General features: G+C 41.7%; 2 protein-coding genes across 6 annotated transcripts in view; one reads left to right on the plus strand and one right to left on the minus strand.

Annotated features, from left to right (window-relative positions):
* Positions 1-10,853, minus strand: part of Cnih4 (cornichon family AMPA receptor auxiliary protein 4) — a 21,394-nt gene extending 10,541 nt beyond the window's left edge. Inside the window, exons 1-2 of one of the 3 annotated variants that reach the window (XM_059280115.1) lie at positions 2,941-3,073; positions 258-326 (exon numbers count right to left, since the gene is read on the minus strand). In XM_059280115.1, the coding sequence (XP_059136098.1) occupies positions 258-326; positions 2,941-3,009 (138 nt within the window). In that variant the 5' untranslated portion in view covers positions 3,010-3,073. Of the gene's footprint in view, positions 1-257; positions 327-2,940; positions 3,084-10,277 lie in introns of those variants that run through there. The other 2 variants (XM_059280117.1, XM_059280116.1) reach the window with 2 other exon arrangements.
* A 51-nt stretch (positions 10,854-10,904) lies between these two features.
* The window catches only part of Nvl (nuclear VCP like), a 52,762-nt gene continuing 38,440 nt past the window's right edge, over positions 10,905-25,226 (plus strand). Inside the window, exons 1-9 of one of the 3 annotated variants that reach the window (XM_059280112.1) lie at positions 10,905-11,028; positions 12,273-12,346; positions 17,561-17,613; positions 17,699-17,795; positions 20,031-20,088; positions 22,065-22,337; positions 23,525-23,657; positions 23,854-23,930; positions 24,893-25,027. In XM_059280112.1, coding sequence (XP_059136095.1) covers positions 10,972-11,028; positions 12,273-12,346; positions 17,561-17,613; positions 17,699-17,795; positions 20,031-20,088; positions 22,065-22,337; positions 23,525-23,657; positions 23,854-23,930; positions 24,893-25,027 — 957 coding nt within the window. In that variant the 5' untranslated portion in view covers positions 10,905-10,971. The remainder of the gene's footprint in view (positions 11,029-12,272; positions 12,347-17,560; positions 17,614-17,698; positions 17,796-20,030; positions 20,089-22,064; positions 22,338-23,524; positions 23,658-23,853; positions 23,931-24,892; positions 25,028-25,226) is intronic. The other 2 variants (XM_059280113.1, XM_059280114.1) reach the window with 2 other exon arrangements.

Here is a 25,226-nt window from a genome sequence, read left to right on the forward strand (position 1 = left end):
TTCCATGAGTGGGAGGTGGCAGTATGGGCACAGAAAACAAGAACAATTGGCCTCATGTAGACAAGACGACCAGGGACATGCACAGTAAAGAAACAACAGAGCAGAGTTTCACGATCTAAAATACTGTAAAACATAGCAGTTCGAGCTACATTACAACGAATACCTAAGATCCTAAAAGAAAAAAATGCAAATGTTGATTATCTATAAGAAAATATGAGAATTGGCTTCAACCAAAAATGAGTAAAGAAACATCTTACCTTGTTTAATTTTGAGCAACATGATCTAGCGTTAATGTAATCACATTCTAAATCAGACAATGTAATGATCTGAGGGTCAAGATAAGGGATTATACATACATAATTTTGGTGTATGTAAGGTATATGTGTGTGCACATGCACCAGAGGTTGATGCTGGCAATCTTCTATTTCTCTCCACGTTATTTTTTGAGCCAGGTTCTCTGACTAACCCTGAAACTTGCTGTCCGACTACACTGGTTAGCCAGCAAGCCCCTGGGACCTTTCTGTTTCCACTTTCCCCGTGCTGGGGATCAGAACGAGGTCTTTGTACAGCAGGTACTTCACTCTAAAGAGCCATCTGTCGTGAGACATACTTCCTGTTTAACAACCAATATTATTTATGTTTCAGAAAGCAATTCCAGCACTCAGGAGATGAGTAGATTAGAAGTTCAAGGCCACCCTCAGCTACATAGTGAATTTGAATATCAAGGCCAGGATGAGATACATTTAACATTCTCAAAAAAAAAAAAAAAAAGTAAAATTTGGTAAAAAGTAAAATGTCCTCAACCAAGTATTGCCTAACTCATCACTTTCCCCACAAATTCATAACCAGATAATGCCAATACCACAATTAGCACTATAGTTCAAATTCAGAACTTCTTCCCAATTGGTTTATCTTCCAAACTCTATTTTCAATCTACTCTACAGATTTATCTTCCTAGTAAACTGCTGTATTTTGAGCTTTTAAAGGGACAGAATTGCATCCATTTATCTATTATATATAACATGTTTCAAACAGTATACACATAGTAGAATGATAAAACCTAGCCAGTCATTACCTCACATGGTTACTTCTGCAGTAAAAGCATGCTACTTTCACAGTCTTACCACTTTTCACAAATAGGATACATTGTTAACTACAGTCCCCAGATGAATGTATTTCCCCTCCTCTCTTGGTCCAGCGCCTTGTAGAGGTACTCTACCACTGAACCACACCCCCAGATCAACAAAAGACCACTGAAACTTACTTCTAACAGAAATTGTGTTTCCTGGACCTAAAGCCACTTTATGTCAAAAGTTAGCAGTGACTCACTATTGCCCTCCTCTTCTATCTGATCCAATTCTTCCTTCCCAACCATGTATTTCTGGTGCTCTTAGCCATCACTCAGCAATGAACATGCCTGTCCCTCCCTGCTCCTTGCTCTTGCCAGTAACTGCATCTGTCCACTTTTCCCTGTACGTTTCTTCACTACTCAAACTCCACACACTTCTGTAGTCTACATGAAGTCTGTTCTGACCATTTTCCAACTATCCGCTGTAAAGCTATTACTGCAACTATCCTACAACACAGTAATGTGTAAGTTTTCACCAAAATGCACCCTGAATGTGTAACCAATGTTAAACATTCCCGTTAACATGTACATATATACATGATCTGGTGTAGACCAAGACTGTTTTAGATGATCAAATCTAGTTTTCCAAACTACAAAAAAATAATAATTATAAAAAGCATTACATTTCAGGCTGTCAAACAGCTCTGGTTCCTTATATCACAAGCTAAAAAAAAATTGGTCATCAGAACTTAGGGAAGAGATGTTGCCCTTTTAGTCAGTTCCTCAAGCTAATAAAACACAGGGCTCTTTTCAATAGAAATCATCAAAGTAAAAACTGCACTACTGGGTGTTTAACACAAGTTCTCATTGTGTGTATCTAGGAAACAAACATCTCCAACCCTAAAGAAAACTGAAGCAGGTAAGATACAGTGGTGAGCAAGGATTCCTAATTCCAAATTTTGTCCCTTCCTATTAAAACAAATTGTCAGTTCACAATAAAGTGGAAGATTTACTCCACAGCTATCCTAAAGTTGCACAGTGCCAAACAAGATTAAATTTGATCAGAAAAGGGGTCGTGATTTCGAAGGAAAAGGGGGGTAACATGCAAAGGTCCTAATACACTTTTCTAGTCGCATTTAATTACTTAAAACTGGACTGTGCATTACACTAATGCATTACAACACTGTGCTATACAACAAAGACTATGATCCCTCAAGAACTGGAAGAGCTGTAGTCACTACCGTGCTAGGCTGCTGAACACCATTTACTGGTCTGGAAAATACTGTTTGAAATCTGTAACAGAAAATACTGAATTTTAACACGGACAAGATTTTTTTTTTTTTTTTAAGTTTAGAAACTGGGGACTAAGTCACATGCAGTTACTGAATTTACAGATCTCCCACTGCTGGGGGCAATCAAAAACACTTTGTGGACGCTTCTGAAGTAACTCCTTTTAAAAAAAAAAAAAAAAAAAAAAAACACGCTCTAAAGAACCGCACGTGAAGGAAGCACATCGCCGGTTCTCAGAATGAGTCATCTCCTGGGTGTGGGGAGTCCCCAGAAGCACAGACACCCGCGAGGACAAAGGGGCAAGGGTGCCGCCGGGTACGAGAGAAGCCGGCAAAACCTCCCGCCCCGGACCTCGCTCTCCCGGGGACACCGGCGGGCAGGGGCAGGAGGACATGCGGCCGGGGGAAGCTGGCTCACGCCGGCCAGAGGCGAAGCGCGGCTCCTCCGCTGGAGACCCGGGCCCGCGCCGCCGCCCCCTCACCCCACACCTGCCGGCGCCCGCCGGGCCCACCCTCCGCCCATTGCCCTGGCGGCAGCGCTGGGGATGAGCGGCGGCCCCGGCCCGCCTCAAGCAAGGATACGAAGTAGACAGAGAGGAAGATGAGCGCGCAACAGTCGAGGAGCGAGAAGAGGAACACCACCGCCTCCATCCTCCGCCACCGCTCCGCCCGTCAAACCAGCTCCGGGCCGCGCCGCCGGGACAGGCGGTATGCCGGGAGTTGTGGTCCAGGAGGCTCTTCCCGGCGCGATGCACTATGGGAAATGCAGTTCACTAGTGCCCAGTGCGTACAGGAGGCGGCGGGCCTCAACCTTATAAGAGTGCCCACTGACCGCTAGTAACCCGCGTACACTAATAAGGAGTAACTCACCGTGTATGAAATTTCTGTCTTTTTTTAACTTTCTTCCATCCTTCCTTGTCTACCATTGTTGGTTTTGGGGGAATGGGCGTGTGCGTGTGCATTAGGAACTCACTCTGTAGCCCAGGCTGGCCTCTAACTTGGGTCTCCGCAGTGTTGGGATCACAGGCATGCGCCTCCACACAGGGCTGCTTTTGTGTCTGCTCTCTATTCATTTGCATTCTATAACTTTCCATCTCAAATACAAATCTAACCTTACCACTCCTGGCTTCCAGATTGAGCTCTGCTCTTCAGTTCCTGACCTGTTCCGCCAGAGTTTGCCTAGTTGCTTGCCTATTCTTGGTTACAGCAAGCTTTCTCATCTCTGAATTTTAAGATCTTTACAGAACCCGCTGTTTTACTCAAGCATTCATTCTCTTAGCCAATAGTTCTGACTACCCCCCTACAGACCACGAACTTCACTTCAAGTGCAGGAATGAACAGAGCAAACAAGTGCTCGGGTGGGTAATAAGGCAATAAGGTAGCAACTAAATACTAAAAAAGGAACTTCAGCAGGTGACAAGCCTGTAGAAGCCAACTACAGCAGTCATTCACTCACTCATCCATATATTTAACTTGTATTTCCTGAACAGCTACTGTATTCGAGGCACTGTTCTAGGCCTTAGAGATACAAGGAACAGAGACAGAAGGTACCCACAAACCTGAACCTTGCATGGGCAGTGTGGGAGGAGACAGGAGGTAGGCCATATTGATTAAAAGCACTTCTGAGCACCTGGAAGGCCATGAGGAAACACCTGGACACCGGCAGAGACCAGGCTGAGGAACTCACACAGACGTGAAAGCAACAGTGTTGGAAGACTTGCAAGGGACCGAAAAGGCCCAAGACAGTAGAAGCTTGCTGTGTTTAAGAAGAAAAAAAAAGGGGGGAGGGTGGATGGGGCTAGAAGGATAGCTCAGTGGTTAAGAGCACTAGCTACTCTTGCAGAAGACCTGGGTTCCATTCCTAGCACCCACATGGAGGCTCACAGCTGTCTGTAACTCCAGTTCCAGAGATCCAATGTCTTCTTCTGGTCTCCGCAGGCACTGCATGCATATGGCACCCATACATTCTTGCAAGCAAAATACCCACACACTTAAAAAAATTAAAAAGTTTTGAGAAGTCAAAGGCAGTCAAATAAGCATGCTTAGCCAGTCATTCCCTATATTATGATAAAAGGCAGCATATTTTGTTGAGTATTCCTAGGACCTCCACTGTAAACAGCCAGTGGTTAATAAAATGGTTACAAGTGATTATCAGAAGAGATTTGATTAAAAACAAACCCAGGAGCTGAAGAGATGGCTCAGTGCTTCAGTGTACTTGCTGTTCTTCCAGAGGACCAAGGTTTGATTGCCAGCAACAAGCGTCTGTAGCTCCAGTTACAGGGGATCTGATGACTTCCTCTGGCCTCTAGGAGCACTACATGCATAGTACACAAACATTCATGCAGGTTGTAGTCAGGCTTTCCTTTGGGTCTCCAGTTCACAAATAACAACATGGAGACTATTGTTAATTATGAAAATTTGGCCTTAGCTTAGGCTTTTTCCCAACTAGTTCTTACAACTTAAATGAGTCTGTTTCTATTACTCTATGTTCTGTCATGTGGCTTGGTCACCTCCCTTCTGTACCATATGTCTGACTTGTTCCTCATCTCAAAGCCATCTCCTGTGTGCCTTGCTGTGGGATAATCCTCTTGTACACTGTAAAGAGTTGTCACTTGAATTGGTTTAATAAAATGCTGATTGGCCAGTAGCCAGGGCCCAATAGATGGAGTGACTAAACTAAGGATGCTGGGAAGAAGGGCAGAGTCAGGAGTTGCCAGCAAGATGCAGAGGGAGCAGGAGATGAACATGCCATGCTAATAAAGGTACTGCCACATGCCAGAGTGTAAATAGGGAATGTGGGCTAATTTAAGTGTAAGAGTTAACTAGTAACAAGCCTGAGCTACTGGCCAAGCATTTATAGTTCATATTCAGCCTCTGAGTCAGTTATTTGGGACCGTGCAGTCAGGGTATGGAAACATCCATCCATTTATAGTGCCTGGATTCTAACCCGGACTTCTCTTTCTCTAGAAGTCCTGCCTATTCTCTCCTACCTAGCTATTGGCCACTCAGCTCTTTATTAAACCAATCAAAAGGTGCCTTAGGCAAAGGCACATCTTCACAGTGTAAACAAATATTCCACAACATTTCTCTCTTTTTGTCTAATTAAAGGTTTTAATTCTAATATAGTAAAACTATATACAATAAGAACAATTATCAGGTAAAAATTATATTCACAATGTCCAGTCCATTTGTATTTGGAAAATTCAGAGAAAATATTCTATTATCCATCTTTATTGGATAAATAAAATTTATTATCTGCATACACACAAATAAGTAAATGTACTTAATAATTAAAACTAGCTGGCTGCAGAGATATTCCAGTGGCAAAGACCACTCTCTTGATGAGTCCAAATTTTTGTACCTAATTTACTTCCTATCATAACTAAAGAAAACTGTTAACTATAATGTTGTGGGATATTTGTATACACTATGAAGATGTTTCTTTCCCAGAGTGCCTTCTGATTGGTTTAATAAAGAGCTGAATAGCCAATAGCTAGGTGGGAAAGAATAGGCAGAACTTCTGGGGAAAGAGAGGAACTCAGGATGAATCTAGGCTAGTGAAAGAGACGCCAGCAAGATGCAGAACAAGTCAGATATATGGTAACTGAGCCACATGTTAAAATGTAGATTAACAAAAACATGTTAACTTAATTTATAAGAGCTAGTTGAGAAAAAGCTTAAGCTCAGGCCAAGTCTTGATAATGAATAATAAGTCTCTGTGTCATCATTTGTTAGCTGCAGGGCCAAGGAAAGTCCAATTACAGCAGGCAAAATACCACATACACAAAATAAAAATAAAAACAAACAAAATAAGACCTGTCTGGGCTGGCAAGATGACTCACTGGTAAAGGCACTTACCTACAAGCTTCAACTCATCAGAGTTCAATCCTCAGAAGCCCACATGGTGAAAGGAGAGAACCAACACCCCTGCATGTGTGCCATGGGATGACACGTGTGCACTGAATGTATGCACACACACAAATAAATAAATGTACTTAATAATTAAAACTAGCTGGCTACAGAGATATTCCAGCGGCAAAGACCACTCGTTGTTCCTGCAGAGACCCACAGTTTGGGTTCCAGCACTCACATTAGGAGGCTCACAACTGCCTGTAATTCCAGTTCCAGGGTATCTAACTAACACTCTTCTGGCCTCCATAAGCACCTACACACACACACATGCACACAACAAACACGCTTACACAAATAACAAGTAAAATAAAATCTTTTTTAAAAAATTAAAAACAACCCACATAAACCTCATCTCATATACATTCCCCAAGATGGAACAGAAAACCCTGAAGATCCTGTATTCTTTGTAACAGGGTCTCAACTGTATAGTCCTGGCTGACCTGGAACTCAGGGCCTGCTTCTGCCTCCTGAGTTCTGGGGTTACATTCGTCATCACACTGGGCCTGTCCTGTATTCTTTATATGCTTTTCTAATCCTGAGAAAATGTAAAAGCTCACACCATAATCAACCACAATTATTAAATTACCATTTCCCAAAGGCCTTTAATCTGGCACTCAAGATTAGAGGCAGGTGGGTTTCTGTAAATTCTAACCTAGCCAGCCTTGCCTAAAAAAAAAAAAAAAAGAAAAAGAAAAAAGAAAAGAAAGGAAAAGCAGCTGGGTCTTTACTGAGTCAGTCATGACCAAAAAAGGCTTCAGAAATTGGATCGGAAGAGTAAGTAGCAACAATAAAACAGATGAAACAGGTTAAAGGAATTGCTACACGATATCAAAATGTGCAGTTTTCAACAACCCAAAGGAAACAGGGCGCCGGAGAGATGCTCAGAGGTTGAGAGCACTGGTGCTCTTCCGGAGGCCTTGAGTTCAATTCCCAGCACCCATGTGGTGGCTCACAACCATCTATGATGAAATGTGGTGCACAGGCAGAACACACAATAAGTAAATAAATCTAAAAAAAAAAAAACAAAAACAAACAGATGGAGATAAGAAATGAACAGAAACTGTGTCTAAGTAATCTCAACAATGAATTTAGACAAAAGTTCTCTCTGCCCCTTCCCTCTGAGACAGCCTCCTTAGGTAGCTCAGGCTACTAACAAAAGTTAGGCAAACTCTTCCTTTTCCTGGTTGCTCTCTTCTTTCTGTTTTGTTATTTGTGTGTTTGTTTTCCACTGGCTCTCATGTGTTCCTGGAACTCACATGGCGAGAGAGCCTAGTCCTGCTAGTTATCCTCTGACCTCCACGTGCACACCAGAGTGCGTGAGTGTCCACACTCTTACACACATACATGAAATATTTATGTGTGTGTGTGTGTGTGTGTGCTGCCAAGCCAGCCACGGTGACACATGCTTATAATCCCAACATTCAGGAAGCTGAGGCAAGGAAGATTACTGAGAGCTCAGAGGTAACAGGGCCAGGTAGCAAGATGTTGTTTCAAAACAACAACAGGAAAAGAAAAAGACAGAAAAGGAAGAGAAGAGTCAGGTGTGGTAGGGCATGCCTTTAATCTCAGCACTCAGGAGGCAGAGGTATGTGGATCTCTGTGAGTTAAAGGACAACCAGGGCTACATAATAGAGAGAGCCTGTCTCAAAAAACAACACCAAAGGCACTTCAACAAAGCAAAAGGCAGCCCCTAGAATTAGAGAAAATATTTTTGGATCGAATATCTCATCAGAGATTAATATCAAAACATACAGAAATTCCTAAAATGCAATACAGCAATTACCCAGTAAACTGAATTAAGAAATGCCAATGGAAGTCGGGTGTGGTTGAGCACACTTTTGATCCCAGCACTTGGGAGGCAGAGGCAGACGGATCTCTGTGAGTTTGAGGCCAGCCTGGGCTACAAAGCAAGTTCTAGGACAGCTAGGGCTGTTATATAGAGAAACCCTGTCTCAAACAAACAAACAACAACAAAAAAAAAAAAATAGGAAAGAGAAAGAAAGAAAGAAAAAAAAAGAAATGTCAATGGAGGAAGAACTTATGGATATTTCCCCAAGGTTATACAAATGGCCAATAAACACATGAAGACTTTCAATATTACTAACCATTAGGGAAATGTAAATCAAATCTACAATGAAGTGATACATCTATTAGAATGGCTACTATCAAAAGAACAGAAAATGCATGTTGATAAAGATATGAAATATGGGGGCTGGAGAGATGGCTCAGTGGTTAAGAGCACTGGCTGCTCTTCCAGAGGACCTGAGTTCAATTCCCAGCACCCATGTGGCAGTTCACAACTGTCTGTAACTCCAGTTCCAAGAGATCCAACACCCTCACACAGACATACATGCAGGCAAAACACCAATGCATATTAGATAAATAAATAAATAAACAATTTAAAAAAAAAAAAAAAAGCCGGGCGGTGGTGGCGCACGCCTTTAATCCCAGCACTCGGGAGGCAGAGCCAGGCGGATCTCTGTGAGTTCAAGGCCAGCCTGGTCTCCAAAGCGAGTTCCAGGAAAGGCGCAAAGCTACACAGAGAAACCCTGTCTCGAAAAACAAAACAAACAAAAAAAAAAAGATATGAAATATGTGTTATTTCAAGAATGACCTGGAACTCATGAAGTGGCATAAGCTAGCCTCAATCTTGTAGCAATGCTGTTGCCTCAGTCTCCTGAATGCTGGGATTCCAAAATGAGCTACGGTGTTCCCCCTGAATAACTGGAATTCTTATATATATTAGTGGCAATGTAAAATTATATACCTGCTAGTGAAGGCAGAGATACAGGGAAATGCAAATAACTTTGAGGATTCCATCTCACTCCAGTCAGAAAGACTGTTACAGATAATTAACAACAAATGCTAGCAAGAAAGGAACCCTTCTGGACTATTTATGGGGCTATAAACTACTACAGATACTATGGAAGACAGTAGGAAGATTCCTAAAAATAGAACTGTCATGTGATCTAACTGACCCACTCCTAGGTATATAGCCAATTGAATGATTGTCGTCGGTACACAGAAGAGATACCTACATACCCATATTTCATTACAACACGATTCCCTACAGTCAAGTTATGGAGCCAACCTAGACACCCACCATGAATGGAGTAAAATATTAAGTTAAATATGAAAATATTTTATACATATATAGGCTCGAATTTCATTCTTTTTAATACCAGAATATTTCATTGTGTATATATATATATATATATATATATATATATATATATATATATACACACACACAATGTATATGTATATATATGTAATGTATATGTGTGTGTGTATATATATATATACACGCACACACAATGGGATATTATTCTGGTATTAAGAATGAAATTCGGAGCTAGGGATATAGTTCACTTGATGTAGCTCAGTTGGTGGTGTGATTGCCTATTATGTGTGAGGTTTGTGGGTTTGGCACCCAGAAATGAAACATACAGTCTGCTGGGTATGGTACTGCGGTGGTTTGAATAGATGTTCCTCACAGTCTTGGGCAGTTGAATACTTGTCTCTAGTGGTTGTTTGGGAGGACTAGGTGTGGCCTTGTTGGGGCAGGCTTTGAGGCTTTCTGTTTACGGCTAGAGAGTGTGCTCTCAGCTGATGCCCCACAGCTGCCTGCCTGCTCTCCTTGGCTCCGCCATCCTGGACAGTTATCCCCCGGAACCGTGAGCCCCACATCAACCCTTCTATAAGTTGTCGTGTTTTACAACAGAAAAGTAACTGACATCCCATTCTGTATTCTCAGAACTTCTCCCTCATAAATCCAACTCTCTTAACAACCACTTAAACCTTATTGTAAATTACTCTTTGAACAATTTACCTTAAAAACAAACACCAGTAACAACTCGGAGGCTCCTACACATACCCACTGCAAAAACTCCTATGCACAAGTCTCCCTTGAAAAGGCCAAGAAACCCATACTCACACGAGTTTTATCTAGTTCTTCCCCTAGGTATCGCTCTATTAACCACTGTGCTTAAGACTGATAAAAGTACCTTTTAATAAACTCCAGTTCTGCTTCATATTGGTTCTTCCTGAAATTCTTTTCTGCAACAAAGTCACGAATCTTGGAAAGACGTCTCTAAGGGGAAAACTCCTCAGGCTGCAGACTGAGTTCCACATTGACCCCGTCTCAAAGCAGCACACACATACACACACAGACGAACATGTGGCGGTTCCCAGCCTGGAATGTGACAAGCCCAAACTCTGTTGTTTTGAGACATCATCTTGCTACTTGGCCCTGCTGCCTTTGAACTCCCACCAATCTTCCTTGCCTCAGCTTCCCGAATATTGAAGTGACAAGCATGTGCCACTATGCCTGGCTTAACACCAAGTTTACTATTTGCTTGTGAGAGTCTGCGCAGCCGCAAAGGTTGGAGTCCTTGTCCGTTTGCTCATTTGGGAACCAATAAAGTTGAATGTCTTCAAAACGGGCCTAGTCGCTTAGGCCCTGCTGGACAATCCTGAAAAAGAACCGGCTTAGAAACTCGCGCTCGCTTCCAGGTCTTCTCCTTCTTCCTAGTAGTGCAATCCTCCCTACTCCCAGAGCTTTCGTGCCGAGGGGCCAGTGGGGGGGGGCACTTCCGGTGCCGCGGGACTACGCGTGCTCTGTGCTTCCGGTCCGGCGGGGAAGGCGGGTGCCGCAGGCTTTCCCGGTAACGTGAAGTGCTCACGGCTGGCCCCGGCAGCATGAAGCCCAGGCCTGCGGTGTTCGTAGACGGGAGGCTGAAGCAGCGGGTCATTCAGGTGCGTGTGTATCTCAGGACCCTGCGTCTCCATTTTCGCGCGGCTGTCTGGCGCCGCAGGCCGCGGCTGGGTTCCGGCATGGTCTGTGGGTGTTTCCGTGGTGGAGGCCGACAGCGGCCTGCCCTCCCCTTCGAGGGCAGGATTCTGACCTCTTCTTTAGTCAGGACACGGGTTTTCTTCCAGTGCCCTCGGTGCTCAGAATTCAAACGTTAATCCCAGAGCTTCCGGTTACCTTAGGGGAACAGTAAAAAGAGGGAGCCCGGGTGCTTTGCCGATGTGTTCTTATTTTCATAACTAGGGAGCCCTGTGTGGTGGATGCCTTCAGTGATGCAGTCAGCAGCACGAGTTAAAGGGAGCGAGAGATTTTGTTTTTATTTGGTTTTATTGAGACAGCGTCGTCCGCTGTAGCCCGGCCTGGCCTGGAATTCGCTGTGTAGATTGACCAGGCTAACCTTGAACTCCCAGACGGCCTCCTGCCTCTGCTTCTGCAATACTAGGTTAAAGGCTCTGTCACCACGCCCCGAAAGGCATTTGTATTTCTTTTCCTTTTTTTTCTTTCTCGAAACAGGGTTTCTCTATGTAGCCCTGGCTGTCCTGGAACTTGCTCTGTAGTCCAGGCTGGCCTCGAACTCAGAGATCTGCCTGCCTCTGCACCGCCACCACTAGACTATCTTGAATTCTTTATATCCAACTTCTAGTTGTTACCTCTGCTCACTGGTAACTGTCTCCAGCCCCAGCCTTCAGCGGATAGTTTTGTGAGTGACAGGTGTTAAACATTTGCTGCTGTATTCGTGTGCGTTTCTGAACATAGAGTATATAGTAAGCCCTCACTATGATATTGTAGTGGCTAAGGATGTTAATTAAATCTTCCAAGCTGGTAGGTGGTGGCACACGCCTTTAATCTCAGCACGCAGGAGGCAGAGGCAGATAGATCTCTGAGTTCTGAGTTTGAGGCCAGCTTGGTCTACATACAGATTGAGTTCCAGGACAGGCAGAGCTTCACAGAGAAACCCTGTCTTGAAAAAACCAAAAAAAAAAAAAAAGAAAGAAAGAAAGAAAGAAAGAAAATCCAATTACAGATTGTGGCAATTTTTTAAAAAATTGTGTTTGTGATATGCTTTTGTATTTTGTGGTATACTTTATTCCTGAAGTATTTACATAAAAGCATGTGTTGGAATAACTCAAACTCTTAATTTACTCATTGAAATCTCTTAAGTTAATGTATGTCATGTTTTCTCTTTTAGTACCTTGCCAGTAATAGATGTGGCAAATATGTAGACACTGGAATCTTAGCATCTGACTTGCAGAGAATGTACAGGTAAAGAAGTATACCTCTAAATCCTTGCTTTTTTTTTTTAATCCCCCTCCCCCTTTCCATTTTAAATATTCCATCTTGCTTAATTTTTCACTTGATATCAATGGCTGCTGGTATTATCCTACCAATTCATAAACTTGAATCCCAAATCAGTTATACAAGCATCTATAATCATCTACTATATTCAGTGTTATTAATTCCTTTCACCAGAGGAAATGGCTCTTTTTTTCTTTTGTTATCTCTTCGATTGGCCAGGAGATAGAGATATTGCTTTATTTCTTTTTTTTTTGGTTTTTCAAGACAGGGTTTCTCTGTCTTGGAGCCTTTCCTGGAACTTGCTCTGTAGCCCAGGCTGGCCTCAAACTCACAGAGATCTGCCTGCCTCTGCCGCCCAGCTATTTCTTCCATTTTTGTTTCATCCGATAATTAAAACCATGAAGCATGTTCTTCCTCAGCTTTCAGGCTCTGTCAAGGATGTGAATCAGGCCTGGTGACCATGTCCATAATCCCACCACCTGAAAAGCTGAGGAAGGAAGATTCAGGTTGAATAAAGAAACAGCAGTGGAAATTCTCAATTTGTAAGCTAATTGTATTCCTGAAAAGTTCAGTTCCTTTAAAACTATTCAACATGGGTTTACATATACAGCAGATGGGTCCCAGCTTAGGTAACTAGACTCAGGATTTTTCACAATCATGAATGAATGGCTGAACAACTGAGAATCTTGAAGGAGTGGTAGATTTTTTTAGATGGAATTGTTGTATCCTCACTCACTGAATCTCTTAATGCTCTTCAGTCTTTGTGACCGTATAAAATGCCCCTCACATGTTCATAGTACCTGCTAGGAATGCCACTACCACCATCATTGAAAGCCACTGTTCAAATCTATGCTAACCACAGTCATTGAAGGGATGTCTTTAGAGAACATGCTTATTTAACCTGACCTGACCACCTCCCTTTTTTATAGCTGTTAATGCCCTTATTTTATGTTGGTGGTACTTTCTTTTCTGTTTTGTTTTGTTTTGTTTTTTGAGACAGCTTCTAAATGTATAGCCCTGGCTGACTTGGGACTCACTTTGTAGACCAGGCTGGTCTCCACTTTATAGTGATCTACCCGTCTGCCTCTGGCTTTCATCTTGTTGAGAGCATGTCTCATGCAGCCCAAGTTGGCCTCCAGACTTGTAGCCCAGGGTGACTTTGAATGGTCTTGCCTGCAGCTCAGGTGCTGGGACTACAGGTGTGTGCCACCATATCTGATTTTATTTGTTGCTTGAGATTGAACTCACTAGGCAAGCATTCTACTAGCTGCCCTACATCCCTAACCCTCAACTGCTTTCCAGTATAAGCTTCGTGTTTTCAGTGTATCTTACAGCCTTCTTAACAGCTGAATTATTGCTACTTTAAAAGTAAAGTGCTGTTAATAGTTGACAAGATTAATTCTGGTGAGAAGGTTTGTTGAGGAAGCCCGTGTGCTGGCTTTGCTTTGTTTTGTTGATAGGTTTTCATATAGCCCAGAATGGCCTCAAATTTGCTATGTAATTAAAACTGGCACCGAGTGGCTGCTAGGAACAGAACTTGGGTCTTCTGCAAGAGCCACATCTCCAGCCCCACCCTTTTAAGATTTGTTTACTTTTTTCTGTATGTATGTATATGCACAGTGTACATTTGTGGGTGCAGAGAGAGCATCAGATACCCTGAAAAGGAAAGTACGGGCAGCAGTGAGCTGCCATGAGGGTGCTGGAGACCAGATCTGGTTCCTCTGCAAGAACAGCATGTGCCCTTAACTGTGGAGCCATTTCTCAGGCCCCAAATGCTGTATTTTTTTATGCTCTGTATATTCTTAGGTCTTTTAAAAAATAGGTTAGATTTGTCATTGTTTTAAGTCTTACTTTGATAGTTGTGTAATTGGAATAAATCTTACTTTGATAGTTGTGTAATTGGAGTTTTAGGGTAAAAGCCTGGCCCCAGCAGGCTGGGCTCTCCTAGTCCATCAGATAAAGATGAGGAATGAGAGAAGTAAAGAAAGGAGATTTAATTAGTACACTGGGAAGAGGAACAGATAAAAGGTTCCAGTGACCTGTTTGTCTTCAGGATACTGAATGGAACTTCAAATTTAAACAGGGTGAATCGAGACAGTAGAGCAGGAGATATGAGTAATTAAACAATTCTGATCAAGGTGTCACTAGTGGATCATTATCCCAGTTCTTGCTCCACAAGGGTCTGAAATTAGCACTGTCATCCTTTGAGGGAATTAATCTGGTTCCTATAAAATGATTACTCTTCAGGATGTAGTCTGGACCATCATAAGTAATTCTTTTTTTTCTCGAGACAGGGTTTCTCTGTGTAGTTTTAGTGCCTGTCCTGGAACTTGCTCTGTAGACCGGGCTGGCCTCAAATTCACAGAGATCGCCTGTCTCTGCCTCCTGAGTGCTGGGATTAAAGGCATGCACCACCACTGCCCGGCAGGAAGTAATTATTCTTATTTGGGGTATGGTTTGTGCTACCAGGTTTTGCCATGCCTGGAATCAAAGATGATTACAGATTTAGGGCAACATTTTGTGTTTTCAGCCTTGTAGGGGGATGAAAAGATTAGGTAGACACTCCTGAGTGATTACTGTCCTGATACAGGAGCCTGGTGCAAGTGAAAAGGCGGGCAGAGATGCCAGCTTTTATCCTATTCTTAGTTAATAATTGTGGGTCCAAGGATGGAGTCCTGTGCTTTCCAGCAAAAACACCTTTTCTTTTTTCTTTTAATTAAAACATTACCAGTGGGGCTGAGCAGTGGAGGTGCACGCCTTTAATCCCAGCACTTGGGAGGCAGAGGCATGTGGATCTCTGTGAGTTCGAGGACAGCCTGGTCTTCAGAGTGAGTTCCAGGACAGCCAGAGCTGCTTAGAAAAATCTATCAGTGTGTTCTCTCTGTGTATATACATGCACGTGTGCACGTGTACAAATTCCATGCCATATCATGCATGTGGAGGACAGAGGACAACTTTGTGAAGTTGTCTCCTTCTACCTTTCTTGGGTTCCAGAGATCATATCCAGGAGGTTAGGCTTACATGGCAGAGAGCTCTGCCTGCTAAGCGTTCTCACTTTGTTATAGCTGTGTCTGTGTTTTTTCAGTTAGTCATTTTCTAATTTACCTTTTATTTTTAAGACAAGGTCTTGTTTTGATGTATTACAGGCTGTCTTCAAACTCATAGTCCTCCTGCCTCAACCTCCAGAGTGTAGGGATTGCAAGTGTGTTCCGTCAGGCCTGGCTTTATCTTTTTAATGATGTGTAGTTGTCTTGACTGAGTCTTAACTGAGCACCATTTAGAAAAGAGTTAATCTTGGGCTGGTCATGTAGTTCAGTTGGGGGAGTGATTGGCCAGGATGAACAAAGCCCTGGGTCCTGTCCACAACACCACAGCTTTAAAAACGAGGCTGATGGTGAATGCCTGTAGTCTCAGCACTCAGGATGTGAAGGCAGAAGTTTAAGTTCATAGCAAATTGAGGCCAGCCTTGACTGTATAAACTTACCCCTTTGAGAGAGGTAAGCTTTAGTGACTGAATGTTGACTCTCACATAGGTGGTTCTTGCTAGTTGTAGATTACTCTTACCTTTATTGTTGTCTTGAATGTTGTGTTCTGTTTTCTTCCATTTTAATAAGCTTGCTTAATAAAAGTCTCACGCTTCATGGTCTCCATTTGAATGAACTGAGTACCTGATTTTTGTTGTTTTGTTTTTCCTGTGTGTGTGAACATGTACTTGTGTGCACACACATCTTGGCAGTCCAGAAGTCATTCCTTGCCTTCTGCCTGGTTTGAGGCAAGGGCTCTTGTTTTTTTGTTCATTTGTCTTAATGTCACTGACACCACCACCCACCCCACCCCCAAATCTTGTTCTGTCTCATCCCATGTCCTCCTCCCTGGCTGTCCTGGAACTCGCTCTGTAGACCAGGCTGGCCTCGAACTCAGCAAGCTGCCTGCCTCTGCCTCCTGAGTGCTGGGATTAAAGGCCTGTGCCACCACACCTGGCCTTATTTTTGTCTTTTGTGTATATTTATCTTAAGTGTACGTGTGTATACTTGTGTGTACTTGAGTACCACATATGTGACATCAGGCACCAGGTGTGTGATATCAGATCCCCTGGAACTGGAGTTACAGTTGTTAGCTGCCGTGTGGTGCTGAAAATTGAAGTTCTCTGGAAGAGTAGACAGTGCTCTTAACTGCTGAGCCGTCTGTCCAGCCCCAAGGTCTCTTATTTTTATACTCCAAGCTAGTTGCAGGAGTTAGTTGGTTCTCTCCTTTCACATGTGGGTCTTGGGATCAAATATAGTCAGGTTTGGTAACATCCATCTTTATCTGCCATCTAACCACCTCCAAGTACCTTTTTTTAAAATATTTATTTATTTATTTATTTATTTTGTTGTTGTTGTTGTTGTTTTTCTTGGAGACAGGTCTCATGTAGCTGTGACCGGCCTGTAACTTACTATGTAGACCAGGCTGTCCTTAAACTCACCAAACTCCGTTTGCCTCTGCCTTCTGAGTTCTTGGATTACAACATTCACCAACATATCCAGTATGAATAATTTATATTGGTTAAAGGCATGGTGTCGCAGCTCTCAGACCGAGGCAAGTGGATCTCTGAGTTCTAGGACAGAGCCAGGACTGCATAATGGGACCTTATCCCCCAAGAAACAAAAGAATGTAACTGGAAATTACAGACACTGTTCATCAAACTTTTGTGCATTATCTTTAGCATACAGTCTTATAAATGTTTGATTAATAATGAGGAAATGTTAGATATGGGATATTTTAAAAATTAGCTGATCCGTTTCCTTCTAAAGTCATGTCAGGATCAGCTGGACATAGTGGCCTGCACCTATAATCCCAGTACTTTGTTGGAATTCTGAGTTTGAGTCTAGATTGTACTACTTAGCAACATTGTCTCAAACACCAAAAACAAAACAAAAAGTCAGTGTAACTGGGCTGGCAGAGAAGCATTTAATCTCAGTACTCAGGAAGCAGGTGGATCTCCTAGCAAATTCCAGGCTAGCCAGGGTTACAACCCTGTCTTGAGTTTGAGACAAGGGGCCCCATTTTGTTCCGAGTGGCACATGACAGTTTACCAGTTTTCTCTCTCCCTCTCAAGCAAAAAATGAAAACCAAAACAAGTTTGCAAGTTTAGTAGAAAACATTTGTGAAAACTGTGTGCTAAAAATTTTTTTTTCCCAGTGTAGATTATGGCCGAAGAAAAAGAAATGCTTTTAGGATTCAAGTAGAAAAAGGTGAGTTTTTCACTGTTGGAGCAGAATTATCAACATTTATGGAAATACTAGTTTTAGCTCATGACATTTTGTTTACTTGTTTCAGTATTTAACGTAATTAGTAGTGAGAAAGAACTGAAGAATCTTAAGGAATTAGAAGATGAACATCTGGCAAAAAGAGCAAGAAGAGACGAAGACGATGAGTGAGTATTGCGAAGCACGTCCCAAAGTCCCACAGGCACACTTGGTTGACCTTTCGGGCAACGGTGCAGCCACACCTGAACATCTTTGCGCCTTACACTCTTTCCCTCCAGCTGTATTGACCTACCTCTACTCCTAAAGATGCTTTGACTGGTTTTCAGTAGCTTGGGTATTCATTTCTTTTTCACAAATCCCACTCAACCGTCAAACGTCAGTGAAGATGTCAGTCTTGGGCCTTCTTAGATCTCTTGGGGGTGTTTTCTTCACATCTGGTTACAGAGATTTGCTGTGATCTTTATATCGTGTGGCATGGAAATTGTTTACTGTTTTGTATTACCAACACAGTTGTCTCATCATCGTTATTCTTTGTTTTAGTATAACGCCAGGTATATTAAAAGATGGCAGTAAATTTTAATGTTTAAATATGTTATGGCTGGAGCACTCATGTTAAAAATGAAAACATTTGGGTTGGGGATCTAGCTCAGTGGAAGAGCACTTGCCTAGCAAGCGCAAGGCCCTGGGTTCGGTCCTCAGCTCAGGGGGAAAAAAAAAGAAAACATTTTTAGCTGAATTGGTGGCTCAGTTCTGCCAGAGGATTCCCAGCACTCACATGGTTGCTCATAGCTGTCTGTAACTGAAGTTCCAGGGGTACACACGTGGCACGTGTACATACATGTAGGCAAAACACCTGTACACATTAAAACAAAACAATAAAACATTCCTTATTATTTGATAGTTAAGGAAGCTGATATTCAGCGACATTAAGCACAGGGTTTTAACTGGTTAAATGGATTTTTACTTTTAATTTAGTTTAGTTTCGAGACAGGGTCTCTCTGTGTACTCCTGGCTATCCTCGAACTCTCTAGGTAGATTAGGCTAGCCTCAACTCACAGAGACCAGCCTTCCTCTCTGCTTCTCAAGTGCTGGGAATAAAGGCATACACAGCTACACCTGGCTGTTTAAAATGGATTTTTAAATCCCAGTTTCTTTGATCATAATATTTTTTCCTATGATTTATTTTTATTGTTTATTTGTTTTGTTCTTTAATTTAAAAAATTTAATATAATGTATTTTGATTGTGTTCCCCTCCCAGTTTCTCCTAGATTCTCTCCACGTTCCTACCTACTCAACTTCGTGTTTCTTTTCTCTCTCCCTCTGAAGCAAAAAATGAAAACCCAAACAAACAAAAACTAATAAGAAAAAAACGCTAAAACAAAAAGGCCACAAAGGAATCTTGGAGTTCGTTTTGTGTTAGCCAACTAATTCCTCCCAAACATGAGGCTTTCCTTGGAGAGTGGTTAATCTATCCAGTGACACTCCCTTTCCTAGTAGCTTTCAATTAGAATTAACTTCTTGTGCCCACTTCCCTTTTCAGTGGTGGGATTTTGTCCACTTTGAACCTGTGGACAGACAGGTCTTGCACATGCTGCCATAGGTTTGTGTGAGTTCGTGTGTGCATCAGTCCTGTTGTGTCCTGAAGACTGTGTTTACTTGAAGTCATCCACCACCGATGGCTCTTGCAGCCTTTCTGCCTCCTCTTCTGCATAGATCCCTGAGCCTGAGGGAGGGGTTTGGTGAAGACATTCCATTTAAAACTGAGTGCTCCAAAGTCTCTCACACTGTGCATGATCCAATTGTGGGTCTCTGTATTAATTCTCATCTACTATACAAAGAAGCTTCTCCGATGGTGGTTGTGTGGTACACTGGCCTGAGGTTTGTTTTGTTTTGTTTTAAATTATTTTTGTAAGTGAGTGTGCCTGTGTTAGTGGATCCCATATGTATGTGGGTGCCTGTGGAGGCCAGAAGAGGGCATCATATCTCTTGTGAGCTGGAGTTAGAAACCAAATTTGGCCTTCTGTAAGTGCAGCAAGTGTTCTTAACCACTGAGCCATCTCTAAGGCTCTCACTTGGATTCTTTTTTTTTTTCTGTTGTTTTTTTTGTTGTTGTTTTTGTTTTTGTTTTTATTTTTTGTTTTTCAAGACAGGGTTTCTCTGTATAACCTTAGCTGTCCGGGAACTCACTGTGAGACCAGGCTGGCCTCAAACTCACAGAGACCCACCTGCCTCTACCTCCCAAGTGTTGGGATTAAAGATTTGTGCCACCACCGCCCCCTAGCCAGCCCTTGAACTCGTCATGATTTGCCTTAATATATTGACTTATTTGACACAGTAAGAGAAAAGGCTCCAAAACTTTTTTACTTTCTCTCTCTCTCTCTCTTTCTCTCTCTCATCCTTAGGTACACTGAAAGCTATTCTGATGATGATTCAAACATGGAAGATTACCCAGATCCACAGGTAAGCCAAACATTGAGTGAGCCCACTTTGATTTCTTTCTCTCTCTCTCTCTTTTTTTTAAGATTCATTTATTTTTGTTTTATGTATTTGACTGTTTTACCTGCATGTATGTATGTGCACCATATGCATGCCTGGTGCCTGAGAGAAGAGGGCATTGGATACCCTGGAACTGGAGTTAGGAGCTACTACTACGTGGGACCTGGGAACTGAAGCTGGGTGTTATGCAAGAGCAGTCAGTGTTCTCAACTGCTGAGCCATCACTCTAGCCCCATTTTTTTTTCCTTACTCATTGTAATCCTTTCTTAGAAAAAAGTTAAAAATAGAATGAAGGACCTTGTCCATCATTATCAGTACATAATTGAATGCTCCCTATACACACCATCAATAGTTTAATCATCTTTCCTTTACTTATATAATTAGTTATATAAAGGAGAAAGAGGGAAAACAATAGTCAAAACTGAAGGCAGGTTTATAGATATGAGGTAGATCACTGACTCTACTCTGAGAAAAAAAGATAAATAATAAGAAAATGAGTAAATCACTGAATCTACTGTAAAAAGAAAAAGGGGAAGATATAAAAATGACAAAAGGTAGACTACTGAATCTATTATGAAAAGAAAAAAGAATATGGATATGATAAGATAAAAAGGTCAATTTTTAAATCTACTTTTAAAAAGGAACTACTTGTTTTAAATAGGATAAGTAGTGAAATTTTTTGTCTGAGTATATCAGATGTTACTGGACTGGACATTGTTAATATATATATAATGGAGTTTTTATCTGAATCCGTTAAATGTTAATGGACTAGACATCGTTAATGTAATTCTTGACTGTATATATTATATATACTTACTGAATAGTTTTTCTTGTATTAGTTATAAGCTTTTTTTTTTTTTAATTTTAGACAAAAAAAAGGGGAAATGTGGTGGTATTGTGTTCCCCCAAAATATTGTGCACTCTAATAAACTTACCTGGGGTCAGAGACAGAACAGCCACAATATTAAACATAGAGGTTAGGCAGTGGTAGCACACGCCTTTAATCCTAGCATTCCAGAGGCCGATATCCATCTGGATCTCTGTGTGTTCAAGGATACAGCCAAGCATGGTGACTCACGCCTTTAATCCCAGAAAGCGAGCCTTTAATCCCAGGGAGTGATGACAGAAAGCAGAAAGGTATAAAGCATGAAGTCCAGAAACTAGAAGCAATTTGGCTGGTTAAGTTTTTAGGCTAAGACCCATTCTGGATGAGGACTCAGAGGCTTCCAGGAAACAGGATCAGCTGAGGAACTAGTGAGGTGAGGTAGCTATGGCTTGTTCTGTCTCTCTGATCTTCCAGCATTCACCCCAATACCTGGCTTCAGGTTTGATTTCATTAATAAGACCCTTCTAAGATTCCTGCTATACAGATTGGAATATTAAGGGAAGTAATAATAAAAAAGAAACTCACCAGGTCTGTGTCACCTTTAATCGCAGCACTTGGGAGGCGTAGGTGGGCAGTTCTCTGAGTCCAGGCCAACTAGGGCTACATAAATGGCATACTTTCTGCCAGGGAGGCAGCATTACTGGGGCCTTAATAAAAAGATATAGCAAAAATGCACCAAGTTACCAGTTGCTTCTTAGTTTTTCTCTTCTTGGTAAATAAAGCTTTGAATTTATTAACAAAGTGATTACAGTACTCCATTATGTTTGGTCCAGTGTTGAGTTGATCATTCACTGATTACCAGTCCATTTTCATACCTCTTGATTTTATTTAATCACAAATTATGAATTGGCCTGGTTCTCTGTTCCCTTAGAGTGATTATAGTAGTTTTGGATAGTAAAAGCTTGTTTGGAAATTAACTAACTAATAACCTGTGTATTCTGACTGTAAATGTTGTGAGAGAAGTTGTTTAAAGTAAAATACACAAAGCTTTTTAGTTTAGGTACTGAAGCTTTAACTTCATGAGTAACTTAGTCTGAAATCATGTTTTTGCCAGTCAGCAAATCACATGAACAGTTCCCTGCTGTCTTTGTATCGGAAAGGAAACCCTGATTCTGTTCCCAACACTCCGAAGGTGGAACAGAGAGAAGCCACCACTTCAGTGCCATTACTGACTTCTAAAACGGGCTCCATGCCATTGAAGACCCCTGCCAGAGAATCTGAGGGAGGATGGTTTATTGACAAAACCCCAGGTGGAAAGAAAGAAAGCCTTCCTTCAGACCTATCAGATGACCAAAGCAACTATAAAAAGCCAGATTCTGAGGTACAGGTATTTTTACAGTGATAATTTAGTTCCATGTGTTGGAGTATATTGCAATCTTTTCATTGAATGTAGTATAGCTGAAGTTTTCCTGTGTCCACCTGACTCCTGCAGCCGCTCATACCCAAGTAAACACACAGAGACTTATATTACTTATAAACTGTATGGCCGTGGCAGGCTTCTTGCTGTCTAGTTCTTATATCTTAAATTAACCCATTTCTATTAATCAAGCAAATACTTATATTTTTGTTTTTTTAAAAAAAAATCACAAATACTATGAAATATATAGAAAACGTCATCACTTTTTACTGCTTCTGTCATTATTATCCTAGTCCAGGACCTTTATTGCTCTAACTATCAAATAGGTTTCCAAGTGGAATCTGTGTCTTGTTACTCTATTTTACACATATAGATATCTTTTCACATTGCTGAGTCACTGCCATTTTTGTCAGACTTTTAATTGTAATGAGAAATGCTGAGAAACAGTTGTAAGGAGAAGGACCTATCTGGCTGAATTAGCATTGCTTCTAGGCCTGAGGTGAGGTGTAACAGCATGGTGAAGGAGCGTGGTAGAGCAGAGCTACTCACCTCATTGAACCAGGAAGCAGTGACCACAGTTCCAGAATTTGTGTCAGTGACATCCACCACTCTCCAGTGACCCTTTAACTCCAGTTTGGTTCCACCTCCTAATAACTGTTCAGCAGTGAACTCATAAATGGATCAGTCTATTGATAAGCTCATGATTTTATGATAAGGATTTACTGACTGAGCCCTATTTGTTTGATTTTGGATTTTGTAGCCTAGTCCAACCTTGAAATTTCTGTGTATCTAAGAATGCCCTTAACTTCTGATCCTTCTATTTTCACCCCCAAAGTGTTGGGGGTATAGGTTTTCCTTTTATGTTATTAATGGGCCTTTCCCCAAATATCTTTGCTTTAAGCTGTAACTATGGAGAGCACTATTATCATTGGTAAAAACCAATGTTTATCTGCATCTTTTGGAGAAGATTAAATTTAACTGGTCAACTGGTAGAGCCTGGAAAGAAAGTTATCAAGTGTTAAGATTTAAGCTGTGCTTTTTTTTAGGTTTCTGAAAGAAGGCAGCAAGCATCCTTGAGCAGAGATTGGCAATAGTTAGCAATGCTACAGCATTGTAATTTGAAGTACAGCATATTTAAATTTGTTTTTTCTCCCCAGAATTTAAAAGATTCTTCTCTTCTGGAAAGTGATAAGAAAAGGAAAGGTAGGCCAAAGAGCAAAGGAAACAAAAGAAAGACAGAGGATCTTCAAGAAGTAGATGGAGAAATAGAAGCTAGTCTGCAAAAGAAAGGTGAGCTGTGGATAGCAGGAGATGGCAGTGGTGTGTTTGCTTTGAGAGAGGGGCTCACTATTTTGAGTTGTTTTGTTTGAGAACTATTTTGTGTCGAAATACCTAGTTGAGAACATTTTTTTTTTAATCTAATGTAGCTTTAGTTATATATTTGTATGGAATCACTAATCTTTTCACCTTTTTTGTTTTGTACCAGCCAAAGCAAGGCGTATAGAGTTGCAGATTTCCAGTGTGAAGTTTGAAGATGTTGGAGGCAATGATGCAACATTAAAAGTTAGTGGCAATTGAGAAATGTCATTGCATGAGATGGGTCTATTGTTAAACATTTACACAAATTCAGCCTGTTTTTGGGGTTTTTGGGTTTTTGTTGTTGTTGTTGTTGTTGTTGTTGTTAGAGATAGGATTTCTCTGTGTAGCTTTGGTGCCTTTCTAGAACTCACTCTGTAGCCCAGGCTGTCCTTGGTCTCACAGATATCCACCTGCCTCTGCCTCCTGAGTGCTGGGATTAAAGGTGTGTACCACCACCGCCCGGCTAACTGTTTTTAATTTAAATTAAAAGATGATTTTATGTATCTAGGTGTTCTGCTGGCTTGCATGTATGTTTGTGCACCACTTGCATGCCTGGTGCCCTCAGACTAGAAGGGAGTGCCAGATTCCCTGGCACTGGTGTTACAGACAGTTGTGAGCCACCGTGTAGGTCCTAGGAAACACAGCCAGGTTCTCTACAAGAGCAGCCAGTGCTCTTAGCCACTGGACCATCTTTCCAGCCTTCCATCTTTGGTTTTTAGTGTGAAGTGAGTACAGAAAAGACGACCAGGAAGGTGAGATGGGCAGACCTGATCCTTGAGGGTGAAGAGAGAATGAAGCTTCCGTTCTTTTCACATTTTTAGTTCTAGTGTAGGTAAAGTGCATGCTTCGTAAGTTAACACCGTTCTGACCATGCTGATGGGAATGGCTGCAGTTCTTAGTGTCTCCTCTGTGACAGTCACTGTGTTAGTTACTTTTCATGGTGTTTTATGAGATAGATATTTTTACAGCTTACGAAATAGAAGCATGGAGATATCATTGAAGTTATTTATGCAGTATACAAAGCTGGGACTCAAACTCAAGTTGAAGCCTAAAGCCTGTTTTCTATCTAGTATATTTTGGTGTTCCCAAAATAGGACATTTCATTCTACTTTGACTCTTTTTGTCTTGGGCCGAGGAAGATATTTTTTATGCTTATTCCTTGACAGGAAGTATGCAAGATGCTCATCCACATGCGTCACCCAGAGGTATACCACCACCTTGGTGTAGTGCCCCCTCGTGGAGTTCTCTTGCATGGGCCGCCAGGCTGTGGGAAGACATTACTTGCACATGCAATTGCTGGGGTAAGGCTCATTGGTGCTGGATTTTGATTTTTTTGTTGCTGTTTGTTTTTCTCTGGTCAGTTCCAGTTAGACCTGGTATCTTTATATGAAGCAAATTGATCAGTAAGAAATTTCTCTTCCTGCTCCTCTCCCTCTCTTTCTTCCTCCCACATCATCTTCCTCATTGTCTCTTTGTTGTTTGTTTGTTTGCATTGTTTTT

Source organism: Peromyscus eremicus, chromosome 15 (genome assembly GCF_949786415.1).
Source record: "Peromyscus eremicus chromosome 15, PerEre_H2_v1, whole genome shotgun sequence".
In the NCBI taxonomy this organism is placed as follows: Eukaryota; Metazoa; Chordata; class Mammalia; order Rodentia; family Cricetidae; genus Peromyscus; species Peromyscus eremicus.